The sequence below is a fragment of the Schistocerca gregaria genome, chromosome 1, assembly GCF_023897955.1.
Source record: "Schistocerca gregaria isolate iqSchGreg1 chromosome 1, iqSchGreg1.2, whole genome shotgun sequence".
NCBI classification, from domain to species: domain Eukaryota; kingdom Metazoa; phylum Arthropoda; class Insecta; order Orthoptera; family Acrididae; genus Schistocerca; species Schistocerca gregaria.
The window spans coordinates 880,194,802-880,213,193 of record NC_064920.1 but is presented as its reverse complement, the minus strand read 5'-3'; the positions used below and the strand labels follow the sequence as shown (position 1 = coordinate 880,213,193).

At 37.9% G+C, this 18,392-nt stretch overlaps 1 protein-coding gene across 1 annotated transcript in view; it reads left to right on the top strand.

Moving 5' to 3' along the window:
• The first annotated feature begins 1,298 nt into the window (after positions 1 to 1,298).
• The window catches only part of LOC126273510 (E3 ubiquitin-protein ligase RNF103-like), a 130,578-nt gene continuing 113,484 nt past the window's right edge, over positions 1,299 to 18,392 (top strand). Inside the window, exons 1-2 of the mRNA XM_049977039.1 lie at positions 1,299 to 1,441; positions 1,564 to 1,860. Coding sequence (XP_049832996.1) covers positions 1,626 to 1,860 — 235 coding nt within the window. The 5' untranslated portion in view covers positions 1,299 to 1,441; positions 1,564 to 1,625. The remainder of the gene's footprint in view (positions 1,442 to 1,563; positions 1,861 to 18,392) is intronic.

The window sequence follows — 18,392 nt, the reverse complement described above, 5'->3', positions numbered from 1 at the left end:
AAGAATAGAAAGATCAGCAGATTCATGTGAGATGGCCTTATCAGCACCTGAAAGAGTTTTAAAGGGTCCTCATAGTAGATGACTACTTGGCCAGCTGGTCAGAGCATGCAATATCAAGATTTGTGAGGCATTCGAGTGTTAGGATGTTCAACATATTAGAGAGAAACTGGGATGTACTTTCAGACAAATCTGGAAGCCATAAATAGATAAAATGGTTGATTGGAGTGTAATTGAAAGAGATAACAGTGAATATGATAGTCTTCTCATTATTTTAAATAAGAAAGATGGAGGTGTGTAAGTGGTGATAGATGCACAAACTTTAAACAAGATTGTCAAACGGAAAGTAGACTGACCTGAAAATTTAGATGAGATTTTGCAAAAATTTCCTAATATGCAGTACTTGACCAGCCTTGAATTGGTGGTTTATATCTGTGTGCGTGCTGTGCATGCACACACAAAGTTATTCACTCAGACAAGGATAAAATTTTATGTTTTACCGTTTTGATCACAATTGCCTTTCACTATTTATTATAGCTGCTAAAGATATAAATACTGAGTGTCCAAAACTATTGCCTTCATCTTCATTGCAAGGAAGTATATCATATTCCCGTATAGGGAACTCAGACATATAGTCACAGTTCGTTTCCAGATCACATCAAAATGAATCAAACAATAACCCAGAAACATATCAAAATAATACTGAAAATAATCTGCATCTCTCAAATTTTTTTATCTACTCTTAATATTTAGGTTACTTTTTGAAACTGTCTCTTCTGTATTTAAAAACTTCCGTACAGGTTGCTATGAAGAATGGAATACCCCTGAGAAACCTCCAAGAAAGACATATAAAGTAGCCACTTACAAGCTATCCTTGTGTCATACAACATTACGAAATAAAAAGTATCACATTTCTATCAAAAAGTCTCAGTTATGAATTGTGGGTCTGAAGAAAAGAAGGAAAAGAACAATTTCATAATTCGCGAAAATATTCATATACGGCTGGTATCATTTGAATTTGGAACTATACTTTCAACACAGATAGTACTGAACATAAAAAGATGAAAATCAAAGGATTCAGAGGGAATTATTGACGTTTCTGTACACGAGGACAAAATAGTATGGTGTGATATGTTTTTTAAATAAAAAAAATGAATTGCTACGATAAACTTAATAATTCTTTTTTGCTAATGTTGCTGTAAAATGAAATATACAATTTTTCTACTGCTTTTTTAATGTTCTATAAAATGCTTCTTTTCAACTATTATTGTGATAAATGTATTACGTCAGTGATATGAAACGTATACAACACATATGACTTCCTCATTTGCGATCTTGAATCTACCGCCCACCAAAGGCCGTCACGTGACCTGATTAAACCACCAACAAGCAGGTCAGAGTTGTCAGAAATAAACGAAAGTGAAATCGTGTTGTTATATGTCAGGTGAATCTTGTCATTATCTTATATTGACGTATCCGCAGTGAATGCGCGCTGTTATATTGACTGTTTTCAACGTAATTATTTACCACGAGTTTGGACTTTAATTAATATTTCTGTTCTTACAGGTGGTATGGAAGTGTCGACTGTTCGCTAAATACCAATATTTACAAGTTCAGAGGTGCATAGTATGCGTTCATTTTGGGTACAGTTTATAGTTCTTGGTGTTTATTTACTTTTGGTTTTCATTATATCTCGCCTAATTGATTTTGCATCATGGTTTCAACATGGAATTTCGTCGACACAAGTTGTTGATCCACTGTTGTTGAGCGTCAGACAGCTGAAACAGTTATTAGACAACAGAGGCGTTAGTTACACAGGGTATGTGGAGAAAAAGGAGTTGGTGGAGCTGGTAGATGCTTCAGGTAAGTATTTTGACTTTTTCTGATTGCCCCACTCATGTTACATCCATCAATATTTAGGGGCTTCTTGTACTGTCTTTACACGAACATATAGTGAAATATTATTGTACCGAAGAATGTGGGCGTTGCACATCGTTTCTGGGTAAGAAAAAGTAAAAGTGATTATCGTTGATAATCAGCCTTTTTACTAGATGTTTATTGTATACTGAAATCTTCCTGGTGACAAGTCACGAACTGCATCGTAATTACACGAGGGACTATGAGATTGTTGCTTTATTCTTGGATTTATTCCTACTGCAGAAGAGAAACCGAATAACTGCATTAATATATACAATATTCAATATCTTACAAGACGCACAGTTTAACAAAGACCATGTAATGAAAATAGAAAGTAGTGTTTTTTATAGTGAAAGTATAGCTTGTTAGTTGGGGGTTATTTTGAAGTAGTACGTATCAGGATGTTGGGGAAAAAATGGCAAGGGAGAGGGGGAAGTGAAAGGAAAATATTGAAAATGTGCAAGTGACCTGAGAGAATGATTAGGTGAACGTACAAAATGTGAAGAGGATGTTTTGATAAAGATGGAAACGATTTTACTGGGAGGAGACTGTTTACTGTTGTTTAAATGTTTAAATAACAATTAAATACGGCTCCCAGTTCTAAATGCCCTATGCAGAGAGCAGTTTGCTATATGCATCTTGTATCAATCTTGCAGTTTTAAAATTTTGACACTTCAAGACTCCGCAAGGATAACTTGCAATGGTAAGATTTTCATATACCAGTAGAGGACTTCCTACCACTGTAAGACAATTCTCCGTCTTTTCCTGATGCATAACTGAAAGTTGTTACACAATGGTTGGCTCACCAGTTCAGTATTTTGGAGCTGCGTAATTCAAAGAAATATTTCTCCATTCTATTTTTGTTTTCCTGTGGGATGTCCAAGTAATATTTGGATAATGATGGGTCAGTGTCTGTGCTATACACTTGCAGTCACTTCCTTCCACCATTGTCTTGAGTAAATACTCAATTTTTTAATGTTCTCATTTCCAAGGGGAAGCTACAAATAACTACAAATTTATTGATCGGTTCTTTGATAGGGATCATTAGATTTAACACTTACTCAGTTACCATTACTCATTGAATTGTCATTTCTGTAAATCCCGTATTTATGAGTAATTGTCAGGTGTGTGGATAAAATCAGCTTACGTATTTACAATGACAGACATGTACTAAAACTAATTATGGTGTACTATTAGTGATTACACAGGTTAAAAGTAAGATAGTAACATCATTTAGAAAAGCACTAGTTTGGGAGAGGGAGTAGCAATTACTGCTTCCTGTTATACTAAATGATTGTTACTTATCTACTACTCATTGCTTAATATTTACCTGACTTTACTGATACTCATTTATAATGAGATCAGATTAAATAAGATTCAGTTTTCAGTCCATAGACCAAAAAATGAGATGATTCTTGTGGGTGTGGAACAAGTTAGAAAGTGTAAAATAAGCATACAACATTTGAATATAATCCGTATTGCACTGATCATTAGTCTGGAGATTGTCATAATATGTCAATGTATAACAGTAAACTGAAGCTGCTAATATTCACAGAATTAATACACTGTCAAAATGAAATATAGTTATGCACTTTTAATAAGTTTGTCATATGAAACATACTTAATGTTGACTGTTGTGACCAAGTGCTGTCAAAACTGAAATTTGACACGTTAACTTAAACTGGCCTAGCAGTCCCTTTTAAAATATTTATCTATAGAGTAGAAGGAGTTGCCTACCAAAAAGTGTTTTAAACTCTGTTTAAACTGTGCTTTATCTGAAACAGAGTTTTTAATGGTTGCTAGCAATTTATTGAAAATGTCCGTTCCCGAATATTGAACGTTTTTGGACCAAGATATGTGATTTTAGGTCTTCATGTATATTGTTCTTATTCATTAAGGAATAAATATTCTGAGAAGCAGTGGTTAGGATATAAAGTTCTCTGAACAGGTTTCTACGTAATGTTCTCGAATTGACACCACAAATGAGTGTTATTATACACTTTTGCACACTTAAAACTTTTGCTCGGTTTGACAGTCTACTCAGGAATATTATTCTATGTGACATAATAGAATGAAAGTAAGCAACATATGCAAGTTTTTTTATACTTGTTTTGCAAATCAAACTGCCTTTTCCTGCTGCTAGCAAAACAAGTATTTATATGCTTGCTGCGGAGATTGGCGACACAGACTTGTTAAGCTTTTTTATATTTGTATTGCCTACTTCTGACATCACTCTCACTGCAAATACAGACTTGACGGTTATTTACATGTTGTAGATGCCTCTCTGCTATTCACTTCACTGTGGTTTCCAGAATGTGGGCATAATGTAGATGTAGGTAGTAAGCATGAGCATTCTGTTTTTATTTATTGTGTGTGTGTGTGAGTGTGTGTGTGTGTGTGTGTGTGTGTGTGTGTGTGTGTGTGTGTGTTTTACTGGAAGATAGGTGGGAGGGTTAGCAAAGAGTGTTTTTGCTCTCTGAAAAAAAGCGTTGTTCTAAAATCTCAGTTACAGTCATTCAGGCCTCTCATCGGCTCAATGCCTCTCCTACTCTGTGAATAAGGACTTATTCCCTCATGCGGTTATTTCTATTGTATCATTAGATTTTCCACTGACTGGAAAAAAAACTGAAAGCTGTCCTATATCTTATCTTTTCATCACAGTGAAATAAGCACGAAATGGAAATTTAAGACAAAGTTTTGGTTTAATGAAAGAAAGGAGAAAAAAAAATTTACAAAGCGAAACTGTCAGCACATCTAAAGCAAGAGAACTGGAAAACTTTGGAAATACAAAATAATATTTTATTTATTTATTTGTTGTTAATTTTCTTTCCCATTGCCTCCATAATTGCCCAATTGTGACGACAAATTTCTATGCAAATAGATTTTTATTCTCATTATTTTCATTTATTTACAAGTAAAGTTCCATAGGACCAAATTGAGGAGCAAATCTCCAAGGTCGTGGAATGTGTCAGTACATGAAAGTACAACATAAAAGTAATAAAAACTATGTTTATGAACCCGAAAAAAGTCAAACCATAAGTTTAGGTAAACGCAATCAACAATACAAAAAGAATCAGTTTAATTTTTCAAGGAACTCCTCGACAGAATAGAAGGAGTGACCCATGAGGGAACTCCTCAGTTTCAATTTGAAAGTGCATGGATTACTGCTAAGACTTTTTAATTCGAATGGTAGCTTATCAAAAATGGATGTAGCAGTATACTGCACACCTTTCTGCACAAGAGTTAAGGAAGTCCGATCCAAATGCAGGTTTTGATTTCTGCCAAGTATTAACTGAGTGAAAGCTGCTTATTCTTGGGAATAAGCTAATAATGTTACTAAGAAATGACAGTCAGTAATATATATATTGACAGACCAATGTCAAAATACCCAGACTCATGAACAGGGGTTGACATGAGGCTCGTGAACTTGCACCACTTATTGCCCGAACCACCTGCTTCTGAGCCAAAAATGTCCTTTTATAATGGGAAGAGTTGCCACAAAATATAACAACATATGACATAAATGAAAGAAAATAAGTAAAGTACACTGATTTTCGTGTCAATCAATCACTCATTTCAGATACCATTGGAGTAGTATAAATGGGAGCATTAAGTCTTTGAGCAAGATCCTGAGAGAGGGCTTTCCTCAACAGTTTACAATCTCTCTGAACACCTATAAATTTGAACTGTTCAGTTTAATTAATCATATGCCTATTCTATTAAATTAAAATGTCAGGTTTTGTTGACTTGTGTGTTAGAAACTGTAAAAACTGAATCTTACTATGATTTAGCATTAGTTTATTTTCTACAAGCCATGAACTGCACTATTTGAAACCGAGCCAATGTTGCACACAACATCGTGTCATCAGCAAACAGGAATATTTTAGAGTTACCCGTAATACTAGAGGCCATATCATTTATACAAATGAGGAACAAGAGTGGCCCCAACACTGTTCCCTAGGGTAACCCCCCTCCCCACTTGACAGGACCCCAAATCACAGCCATTATCAAATTGTGACTAATGACCTTTTGCTGCCTGTTGCTAAAGTAAAAGGTGAATGTTTTGTGATCAACACAAATAAAAAAAATGTGCCCAGCATTCAAAAACTTTTGTTTAACCCATTCCAGTACCTCAAACAGAAAAGAGAATATAGCATTTTCAATTGTTGAATGACTTCTAAAGCTGAACTGTACATTAGACAGCAAATCGTGTGATATAAAATGATCAATTATCCTTACATATACAGTCTTTTCAATAACTTTAGCAAACTATGATGGTATATAAATAAGTCTAAAATTATCTACATTAGCCCTTTCTCACTTTTTATAAAGTGGCTTTACTATTTAGTACTTTAGTCATTCAGGAAACTGGCCATCCCTACAGAAAAAAATACAAATATGGCTAAATACAGGGCTAAGACGTGCAACACAGTACTTTAATATTCTGCTAAGCACTCCATCATATCCATGAGAGTCGTTAGTCTTCAGTGGTTTACATTATATTACATCATTTATCGTTTTCCTTGAATCCCTTGGAGATGAGTCTCTGGGATGTGGAAAGAGTCAAAGCTCCCTCCCTCTTGTCTGTGTCACAGAGGAGTACTTCAGACATTAATCTTGCAAAGACATTTACTAAGAAAGTTATATGATCACATGTAGAAACTACATTTTTATTTAATTCGCCAGCAATGTTCAAAAAATGATTGTTAAATACAGTACATATATCTGACTTATCAGTAACAGAAATATTTTTACTACAACTGACTTTATATCACTGGCCTTGTGCTGCTGACCAGAAACTTCCTTCACAACTGGCCATATGGTTTCAATTTTATCCTGTGAATTAGCTAGTCTATTTGCATTTTTAAGCATCTTACAGTACTGTTTGTAATGGGTCACTGTAGCTTGATTGTAACTACTTCCAACATTTCGATATAATTCTCACTTTGTTCTACATGATATCCTTATCCCACAAGTCAGCCACCCGGGCTGCCTATTACCGCTAGTACCCCATCTAGAACGTTGTAACGGAAAGCAACTCTCAAAGAACATGATAAATGTGTCAAGGAAAGCATTAGGCCTATATTTATCTTCTATGTTATCGGCACTATAAACATCCTGCCATTCTTGTTCCTTGACAAGGTTTAAAAAACTCTCTATTGCTGTTGGATTAAGTTTCCTACCTAGTTTGCAATTGTATGTTGCATTTGTTAGAGTACAACAGTCTTTAACTGTTAAAATTTGTGCATCATGGTCTGAAAGGCCATCCATATAGCATCTTAGAAAATATTAGGATGTTTGTACGAGGATAGGACATGTGGTCCCCATGGTCTTGCTGAAGGTACCATTCCAGCATTTGTCTGAAATAATTTAGGTCAATCTCTATGCTCATTTACATTAAATCTCTGTTGTAACAATTGCACACTCTGTCTATTGTTCACTATTGTACATAGTGCTTTAGTCCATACACAGTTTTCATGAGGTGATTTATAATGTAAAAAATAGTTCTTCACTGTTTGTTCATACATCTTTACACTATCATTGCACACTATGTTATGGACACCCAGTAGTGGCCTCAAACATTCTAGTATGCCCCCCACTCTTCCTTCAGACTGCCCAGAAAACTGATTCCAGGACCATAATTATGCTACTAAATGTACTCCAGGTATATCTCCATGACCTATCTCAAGTCCATCTGTAAAATGGAGTCATCATCCTGCCATGATAAGTGATTGAACTCAGAAGAATGACATGACATTAACATTGTACCCTGTAAGTCTTAGATGTACGTTTTTTTTTCTTTCTTTCTTTTTTCATCTTTCCTTTTTTCTTTCCCAAAAAAAAAAAAAAAAAAAAAAAAAAAAAAAAAAAGTGCATTATGCTCATGTAATATGACAGGTTGTTATAGTTATCCTTTATTAAATCCTACTCTTGAGTTCACTGTCTGGTCTCTAATTGTGTAGTATACATTACTCATGAAGTACACTGATTAAAAGTACCCGGACAGTTGTTGTTGTTGTGTTGTGGTCTTCAGTCCAGAGACTGGTTTGATGCAGCTCTCCATGCTACCCTATCCTGCGCAAGCTTCTTCATCTCCCAGTACCTACTGCAACCTACATCCTTCTGAATCTGCTTAGTGTATTTATCTCTTGGTCTCCCTCTATGATTTTTATCCTCCATGCTGTCCTCTAATACTAAATTGGTGATCCCTTAATGCCTCGGAACATGTCCTGCCAACCGATCCCTTCTTCTAGTCAGAGTGTGCCACAAATTTCTCTTCTCCCTAATTCTGTTCAATATCTCCTCATTAGTTATGTGATCTACCCATATAATCTTCAGCATTCTTCTGTAGCATCACATTTCAAAAGCTTCTATTCTCTTCTTGCCCAAACTATTTATCGTCCACGTTTCAGTTCCATACATGGCCACACTCGGTACAAATATTTTCAGAAACGACTTCCCGACACTTAAATCTATACTCAATGTTAACAAATTTTTCTTCTTCAGAAACACTTTCCTTGCCATAGCCAGTCTACATTTTATATCCTCTCCACTTTGACCATTATGACTTATTTTGCTCCCCAAATAGCGAAACTCCTTTACTTGTTTAAGTGTCTCATTTCCTAATCTAATTCCCTCAGCATCACTTATCTTAATTGGACTACATTCCATTATCCTCATTTTGCTTTTCTTGATGTTCATCTTATATCCTCCTTTCAAGACACTGTCCATTCCGTTCAGCTGCTCTCCCAAGTCCTTTGCTGTCTCTGACAGAATTACAATGTCATCGGCGAACCTCAAAGTTTTTATTTCTTCTCCATGGATTTTAATTCCTACTCCATATTTTTCTTTTGTTTTCTTTACTGATGGCTCAATATAAAGATTGAATAACATCGGGGATAGGTTACAACCCTGTCTCACCCCTTCCCAACCACTGCTTCCCTTTCATACCCCTCGACTCTTGTAACTGCCATTTAGTTTCTGTACAAATTGTACATAGCCTTTCACTCCCTGTATTTTACCCCTGGAAGAATTTGGAAGAGGGTATTCCAGTCAACATTGACAAAAGCATTCTCTAAGTCTACAAATGCTAGACTTGTTGGTTTGTCTTTCCTTAATCCATCTTCTAAGATAAGTATTAGGTCAGTATTGCCACACATGTTCCAATATTTCTAAGAAATCCAAACTGATATTCCCTGTGGTTGGCTTCTACCAGTTTTTCCATTTGTCTGTAAAGAATTCACGTTAGTATTTTGCAGCCGTGGCTTATTAAACTGGTAGTTCAGTAATTTTCACATCTGTCAACACCTGCTTTCTTTAAGATTTGAATTATTATATTCTTCTTGAAGTCTGAGGGTATTTCGCTTGTCTTATATATCTTGCTCACCAGATGGTATAGTATTTGTCAGGGCTGGCTCTCCCAAGGCTATCAGTTCATCTACATCTACATTTATACTCCGCAAGCCACCCAACGGTGTGTGGCGGAGGGCACTTTACGTGCCACTGTCATTACCTCCGCTTCCTGTTCCAGACGCGTATGGTTTGCAGTAAGAACGACTGTCTGAAAGCCTCTGTGCGCGCTGTAATCTCTCTAATTTTACATTCGTGATCTCCTCGGGAGGTATAAGTAGGGGGAAGCAATATATTCGATACCTCATCCAGAAACGCACCCTCTTGAAACGTGGCGAGCAAACTACACCGCAATGCAGAGCGCCTCTCTTGCAGAGTCTGCCACTTGAGTTTGTTAAACATCTCTGTAACGCTATCACGGTTACCAAATAACCCTGTGACGAAACGCGCTGCTCTTCTTTGGAGGCAGTATCTATCTTACCCCTAGTGATATGCGCTTCTACATCCTTAAATTTTTCCTCTAGCCATCCCTGCTTAGCCATTTTGCACTTCCTGTCGATCTCATTTTTGAGACTTTTGTATTCCTTTTTGCCTGCTTCACATACTGCATTTTTATATTTCCTCCTTTCTTCAATTAAATTCAACATACCTTCTGTTACCCAAGGATTTCTATTAGCCCTCGTCGTTTTACCTACTTGATCTGCTGCCTTCACTATTTCATCCCTCAAAGCTACCCATTCTTCTTCTACTGTGTTTCTTTCCTCCATTCCTCTCAATCATTCCCTAATGCTCTCCCTGAAACACTCTACATCCTCTGGTTCTGTCAGTTTATCCAGATTCCATCTCCTTAAATTCCCACCTTTTTGCAGTTTCTTCAGTTTTTATCTACAGTTCATAACCAGTAGATTGTGGCCAGTCCAAATCTGCCCCTGGAAATGTATTACACTTTATAACCAGGTTCCTAAATATCTGTTTTGCCATTATATAATCTATCTGATATCTTCGAGTATCTCCAGGGTTCTTCCATGTATACCACCTTCTTTCATGATTCTTGAAGCAAGTGTTAGCTATGATTAAGTTATGCTCTGTGCAAAATTCTACCAGACGGCTTCCTCTTTCATTTCTTACCCCCATTCCATATTCACCTACTACATTTCCTTCTTTTCCTTTTCCTACTACCGAATTCCAGTCATCCGTGACTATTAAATTTTCATCTCTCTTCACTATCTGAATAATTTCTTTTATCTCGTCATACATTTCATCAATCTCTTCGTCATCTGTGGAGCTAGGTGGCATATAAACTTGTGCTTCTGTGGTAGGCGTGGGCCTCGTGTCTATCTTGGCCACAATAGTGCATTCACTATGCTGTTTGTAGTAGCTTACCCGCATTCCTATTTCCCTATTCATTATTAAACCTACTCCTGCATTACTCCTATTTGATTTTGTATTTATAACCCTGTATTCACCTGGCCAGAAGTCCTGTTTCTCCTGCCACCGAACTTCACTAATTCCCACTATATCTAACTTTAATCTATCCATTTCCCTTTTTAAATTTTCTAACCTACCTGCTTGATTAAGGCATCTGACATTCCACGCTCCGATCCGTAGAACGCCAGTTTTCTTTCTCCTGATAATGATGTCCTGAGTAGTCCCCGACCGGAGATCCTTATGGGGGACTATTTTACTTGCGGAATATTTTACCCAAGAGGACGCCAAAATCATTTAACCATACAGAAAAAGCTGCATGCCTTTCGGAAAGATTATGTCTGTAGTTTCCCCTTGCTTTCAGCCGTTCGCAGTACCAGCACAGGAAGGCTGTTTTGGTTAGTGTTACAAGGCCAGATCAGTCAATCATCCAGACTGTTGCGCCTGAAGCTACTAAAAAGGCTGCTGCCCCTCTTCAGGAACCACATGTTTGTCTGGCCTCCCAACAGATACCCCTCCGTTGTGATTGCACCTACGGTATGGCATTAATTACAAGGCGTACAACTTCACTTCCGCCATTTGGCGATAGGTGGCACCAATGGTAAATAGTGGTTGAAAGAAACATATCGCAAACATCAGGCAGTGAGCTTGGACCTCGGTCAACATAACCTCATTCAAACATTAGTCGATTTGTGTCTGCATCATAAAGCTGTTCTTGATTGAAAATCTCAGTTTACAAGCGTAATTCTCGTCATTTGCGAGAGGTGTTACTGTTTTGTTTCAATATGAAGAAAACAGCGGCTGAGTCTCATCAAATGCTCTCAAGTACGTATGGTAAGGACACTATTAGTGAAAGAATTTGTTGTGAGTGGTTTAAGCGCTTCAACAATAGTGATTTTAGCGTTGTAGACTGGCATAGTGGTGGAAGAGAGAATGTTTTCGAAGATGCAGAATTGGATACTTTGCTGAGTGGAAACTCCTGTCAAACTCAAGAACAATTGGCACGATTAGTGGGAGTGACACAGCAAGCCATTTCAAAATGTCTCAAGCCTGTGGGCATAATTCAGAAAGAAAGAACTTGGGTCCTGTGTGAGCAGAAACCAAGAGATGTTGAACAGCATTTGTGTGTTGGTGAACAGTTGCTTCAGAGGCAAAATCGGAAGGGATTTCTGCATCGCATTGTGACCGGGGGCGAAAAATGGGTTCATTATGATAACCCTTAATGCAAAAAGTCAGGAGGATATCCCAGCCGTGCTTCCACGTCGACGGCCAAACTGAATATTCACGGCTCCAAGATCATGCTCTGCATTTGGTGGGACCAGTTCAGCGTCGTATACTATGAAGTGTTAAAACCAAGCGAAACATTCACACATGCTCGTCATCAAACACAATTAATGTATTTTAGCAGAGCATTAAAAGGCAAATGACCACTATACAGCAAGAGGTATGATAAAGTGATTTTGCAGCAAAACAATGTTCGATCCCATGTTGCAAAAGAGGTCAAAACGTACTTGGAAAAGTTAAAATGGGAAGTCATACCCGCCATATTCTCCAGACATTGCTCCCTCTGACTATCACCTGTTTATATCAATGGTACATGGCCTAGCTGACCAACACTTCCAATCTCTTGAAGAAGTCACAAATTGGATTGATTCGTGGATCGCTTCAAAAGATGAACAATTTTTTTGTCGCGGGATTCGTACACTTCCTGAAAGTTGGGAGAAAGTAGTGACCAGCGATGGGAAATACTTTGAATGATCGTGTGTAACCAATTTGTTTCATTGAAGCCTCAATAGCAGAAGTGAAGTTTTACACCTTGTAATATGGGGTGTGTCTACCCTTCAACCTTATGCTGGCTTGAACTCTGCTGGGGACACTTTCGGTTAGGCATCTAGGGAGGAATGGCAGGCCATTCTTTCTTAAGAGCTGAAACCAAAGAAGATAGTGGTTTTGTAACACTGGGGTCTGGAGTGACATTCTAACGTATCCCAAAGGTGTTCTACGAAGTTAAGGGTGGGACTCTGGACAGGCCAGTACATTTGTATTGTCCACAAACCATTGCCTCAGAGATGCTTCTTTGTGACAGTGTGCAGTGTCATGTTGATACAGTAAGTCATTTCCTCATAACTGTTCCTTTACTGTACTCAGTATGCAGTGCTATGAAATATGTTCGTATCCTCCTGCTTTTAGCATTTTCTTAAGTGCAAGTGGGGACCACACTCTAACCATGAAAAACACCCCAGTACTCTAACACCTCGTCCATTAAAATGTGTTTGTGTGTGTGTGTGTGTGTGTGTGTGTGTGTGTGTGTGTGTGTGTGTGACTGACTGACAGAGCACTTGCAAAAGACAAGAGTGAGTCAATCACCTCGTTAAGAGGCTAAGAGCATTGCCCTAAAATTCATCACACCAAATGACGTGTTTCCAGTCATCCACAGTCCACTTGGAAGAGCAGGTGAACAGATGGACAGTGCATTGAATAAAATGAATATCAACATAAGCAAAACAAGGATAATGGAAAGTAATCGGTTTAAATTGGGTGATGCTGAGGGGTTGGATTAGGGAAGGAGACACTTTAATCAGTTTATGGGTTTCGCTGTTTGTGCAGCAAAATAATTATGATGGCTGAAATACAGAGGATGTAAAATGTAGGTTGGCAATGGTGGGAGAAGTGTTTCTGAAGAAGAGAAATTTATTAACATTGAAAATATAGATTTAAGTGACAGGAAGTCGTTTCTGAAAGTATTTGTATGGAGTGTAGCTATGTATGGAAGTGAAACGTAGATGTAAACAGTTCAGATACGAAGAGATGGAAGTTCTTGAAATGTGGTGCTACGGAATAAAGCTGAAGATTAGATGGTTAGATCAAGTAACTAATGAGGAATTACTGAGAAGAATTGGGAAGAAAGGAACTTTGTGGCATTACCGGACTAGAAGAACGTATTGGTTGATCAGACACATTCTAAGATGTCAAGAAGTCACGAATTTAGTACTGGAGTGTTTGGGGTAAAAATTGTAGAGGGAGACCATGAGATGAGTTCAGTAAACAGATTCAGAAGGATGTAGGTTGCAGTAGTTTTTTGGAGATGAAGAGGCTTGCACAGGGTAGAGTACCACAGGCAGCTGTAGCAAACCAGTCTTAGGACTAAAAACTACCCAACAATTGGATTAACTTGCATTTTTGTACATTTAGAGCTAGCTGCCATTCATCAAAACAATTAGAAATTTTGACTGTCATCTTGTACCCTCTTACAGTCACACTATGATTGCACCTTCCTGTACACTTAGCATCATCAGCAAATAGCAACACATTACTTTTCACCTTCTGTCAGATCATTTACGTGTATTGAGGATAATAGCACATCCTTACGTCACTCCTGACGATGCCAGTGTCACTGATGGGCACTGGCCATTTAGGATAGTTTACCAGGTTCTAGTACCAAAGAAGACTTAAAGTCCCTCGATTCTGTACACTTACTTGTACCTTCATTAACATCTGCAGTGGGGCACCATTTCAAATGCTCTCAGAGACCTAGGATTATGTAATATGCCCAGTGTCCCTCATCTATAGTTCACAAAATATCATTTGAGAAAAGGCTGAACAGAGTTTCGCACAAGTGATGGTTTCTAAAACTGTTACTTTTTTCAGTGAGGTCATAGTAAATTTGTGCTTTAGAGACTCCAGAAAAAGTACTTGAACTAAAGGTCTAATTTAATATTTTTGTTGATTGGTTTGTATTTTGGCTATTCACACATTTAGAGCAGAGACTGGATCATCATAGCAAGTAGGGTTTCAAGGCCAAAATCTTCAATAATTAAAACTTCTGAGTTAACCCTAGGACGCCTAAAGGGGGGAGGGGGGGTTGTTTTGTTGAACCCACAATTTTTTTTGTGTTCCCTGCTTTTGCCCAAGTAACTTTCATACTACATATTCCCTTTGAGTTATTGTTTGTTGGCTATTTTATGAAACATTAGTGTCAATATATTTTATAGAAAATTCCGGCTTTGAAAGAAAAAATAAACAAACTTATTATGGGTCCAGGTCCAACCACCTCCTCCCCCCCCCCCCCCCCCTCAGGTTTCCATGCTATAGAAAATTTTCCTAAGTAGTATTTCACATTTCTCATCTCTATAACAATGCAAGTTAGTTTGTTGTTGGTTGGTATTCTTGATATTCACAACAATCGGTTTACTTTGAGAGGAAGCGATTGTTAATGTCAGTCAGCTGTTATTTATCTTCTAAACTTGCAGTGAGTTAGTGTAGTTCCCTACTATTTCACACCCAGACTTAGAAATGACTAAAAGAATACGTGACTCATCTTTAGAAAGTGTTCTGAATGAAATTTTAGATGAAGATTCTGACTCGAGAAGTGAAAATGAATATGGGGATGGTGTTATGGAGTATGATTCATATCGGGAAAGTGATGTGGATGTTAGAGAAGATGAAGGTAGTGCAGCATCAGGCAGTGACCATCAGGATGTTATTGTGGCCAAGTCTGGAAGAAGGTACGTAACCACAAAGCCTAGAATTCCTCGGAGGTCTGTTGCTAATATAGTAAGAGAGCAGGCAGGAGTAACTCCAGCTGGTGTTTGCCATTCACCTGGAGAAGCCTCGAAGTTACTTCTTACACCTGACGTCATGGATGTTATAGTAAAACATTCAAATGAAGAAGCAGTTAGGCGAAATGTTACTTTGACTAATGAGAGAGAATTGTATGCCTTTATAGGATTCCTGATACTTATGGTGGCAAATAAGGACAATTCTGTCAGTGTACACGATCTTTTATCAGACCTAATGGGTTGGCCAGTTTACAAGGGTATTATGGCAAGAGAACGTTTCAAGGAACTTATTGCAATCATAAGGTTTGATGACAAAAGTACCTGCCAGCTAAGAAGGGAAGCAGACAAGTTCACAGCAATCCTTGATGTTTTCAACAAAGTGAATGATAGGTTTCCACTACTGTATAAACTAGGAGTCCACCTCACCGTTGATGAGATGCTCAGCTTGTTTAGAGGGCGCTGGAACGTGTGAAATTGCAGGTAGAAGAAAGAAGTGCCAATGCAAGAGGGTTATCTAACCAAATTGTTCAATCAATGGAGACTATTCTACAAAAGAAAATCAAAGAAGTGACAACAGAAGCACCCCAGCCTCCTCCAGGGAAAGGTCAGTGCCATATTTGTGTAAGAGAAGCTAAAACAAAGAAGCAGAAGTACAACAATCTAAGTAAACCAAAACAATATTGTGGACAGTGTCATAAACATGTGTGCAACACACATTCAGAAAAAAATTGTGAAGTGTGTCTCTTGCCTTGCAGTTGAGGATTCAGAGTAGTCTATTGTATATGAACACATCTGTATTTTGTATTGTAATATGTCAATTTTTTATTCATTCAATCCAATATTTATAACAATTAACAACATTTATAAACCGATGCCTTAGTTAAAATACATAAACCATTTTGAAAGTTGTTATTTTTCGCCAGTAAACTTACTTAATACCTGTTGGTTTGCCGAACTCCCCTCACCCCTCAACCCCCTTAGGCATCCAAGTTAGAAAAAAAGGCTTGGGCGTCCTAGGGTTAAGAGGCGGTGGTCGAACAGTAGTAATTCTTCCTCCTGATGTTGTGTTGCCAACTGTCAGCAACATCTTCCGAGGTGAGCCAATGACTGGCTGCTAGGCCATGTAGGTCCCAATTATATAGAGCACCACCACTAGTCACATGGTATTGACAATGAAACCGTCAATGACTAATGTCTTTCCTATTGATCAAAGGTAATAATTTGTCAAATCGTTGGTACAAAGGCGACCATCGTATCTAACATTAAGCCATCTTCTTTTCTGTTAAAAAACTATTGTGGTGTTTATAAATCTCTACAGTTTCTCTCTACATACTTGCATAATAATGCGATGTCATAGTTAGCGCGCGTGTCTTACTGAATTTTATTTCATGATCACCGTCTTCAAAAAGATGTTCCACTACTGTCAATTTGTGTGTGTGTCCCAGATGACAGTTCGTTTTGTGTTCAGTTAGTGGGTATTAACACTTCTTTTTGTTGTTTGTGGGTATTAACACTTCTTTTTGTTGTTTCAATATAAATCTTCCCACAACTGCATGGAATTTTGTACATCTCAGGGGTGGCAAAAGGGTGTTGTGCGTCTTTGGCCAATGTTAAATATTCACTAATTTCCTCGGTGAGCCTAAAGATTTTCAACTCAATACTTGGCCAGAATTTTCCCAATATGGTCCATAACATTGTGAATAAATGGAAGAACAACATTCCCAGCTAGCCGGCCGGTGTGGCTGAGCAGTTATAGGCGCTTCAGTCTGGAACAGTGGGACTGCTACGGTCACAGGTTCGAATTCTGCCTTGGGCAAGGATGTGTGTGATGTCCTTAGGTTAATTAGGTTTAAATGGTTCTGAGTTTTAGGGAACTGATGACCTCAGATGTTAAGTCCCATAGTGCTCGGAGCAATTTGCACCATTCCCAGCTGACTTGTTGTTGTTGTTGTTGTATCTTTTCAGACACTTTTCTTCTGGGACTGAGTGCTCAATCTATCCCATTATCAGCATATCCATTTTTCTTAAAGGCTGTTCGCAAATGATTTAGTTCCTCTTGCAAATAAACTGGCTCACAGTTTTGTGAGCCCTGTCCACTAGTGTTTTGCCTGGGATGATAAAATCCTTATGGAGGTAAATATCAGTATATGTATCTTTCCTATTACCGTATGACCTAAAGTCCGATCTGCATGTTTAATTACTGAAACATCCAAATAATTAAGCTTTCTATTACTCTCCATAATGACTTTAGTCAGAGGTAGTTTCACTGTCGACAGCACATGGTGAGTGGTGGCGCCCTGTATGCAACCTATATAAATGGGGACCACCACAGTCTAGCAGCCAGTCGTTGTCTCACCTCGGAAGATGTTGCCTGCAGTTGGCAATGAAACATCAGGGGAATGAATTTCTGCTGTTCAACCACAGCCTCTTAACCCAGAAGTTTTAATTAGTAACAGAGTGGATCCTCATCTATCCTGTTGAATTTTTATTTTTTAATTTCTGTATTGTCTTCATTACTTCAAGTTCTGTTGTGGGAAACACGATCATTGTGCTTGCTGTGTAATTTACTGTGGCAGCTACATGTACCGTAGGAAGATTTGGTTGCAACTTCTGTACAAAACCAGAAATGTAGTCGAATACAAGATTTACTAATTATGGTGGATTTTTTATTACTCTACTTTCATCCTTGATTTGTATGTTATATTACTTGTGGCTGCCTTTCCCATTGTCATGTTTTGTACCATCCCCTAAGACTCTGTTTTTAGTTCCTTCTTTATCCCTCTATAGGAGATGAGGTACTGGCGGAAGTAGAGCAGTGGAGGTGGATTGTGAGTTGTGCTCAGCTAGCCCAGTTGGTAGAGCAGTTGTCTGCAAAAGGCAAATATCCCGTTTCTGAATTCTGGTCCGGCACACTGTTTTAATTTGCCAGGAAATTTCATTAGCCCTATATATATAATTTTGTTGTTGAATAATATATGTATCTTCCTGTATGTTCTGTTGTACTATGGTTGCAATTAGGAACTATGAATTAGTGCAGTGATTTTGTAAAGAACTGAGATATTGAAGTGTCTGGCAGGACCTTCTAATGTCCCCAGTCATTCATCCATTTTCCTTAGTTGCTGCTGTTGATGTGGCTGCTTTTGG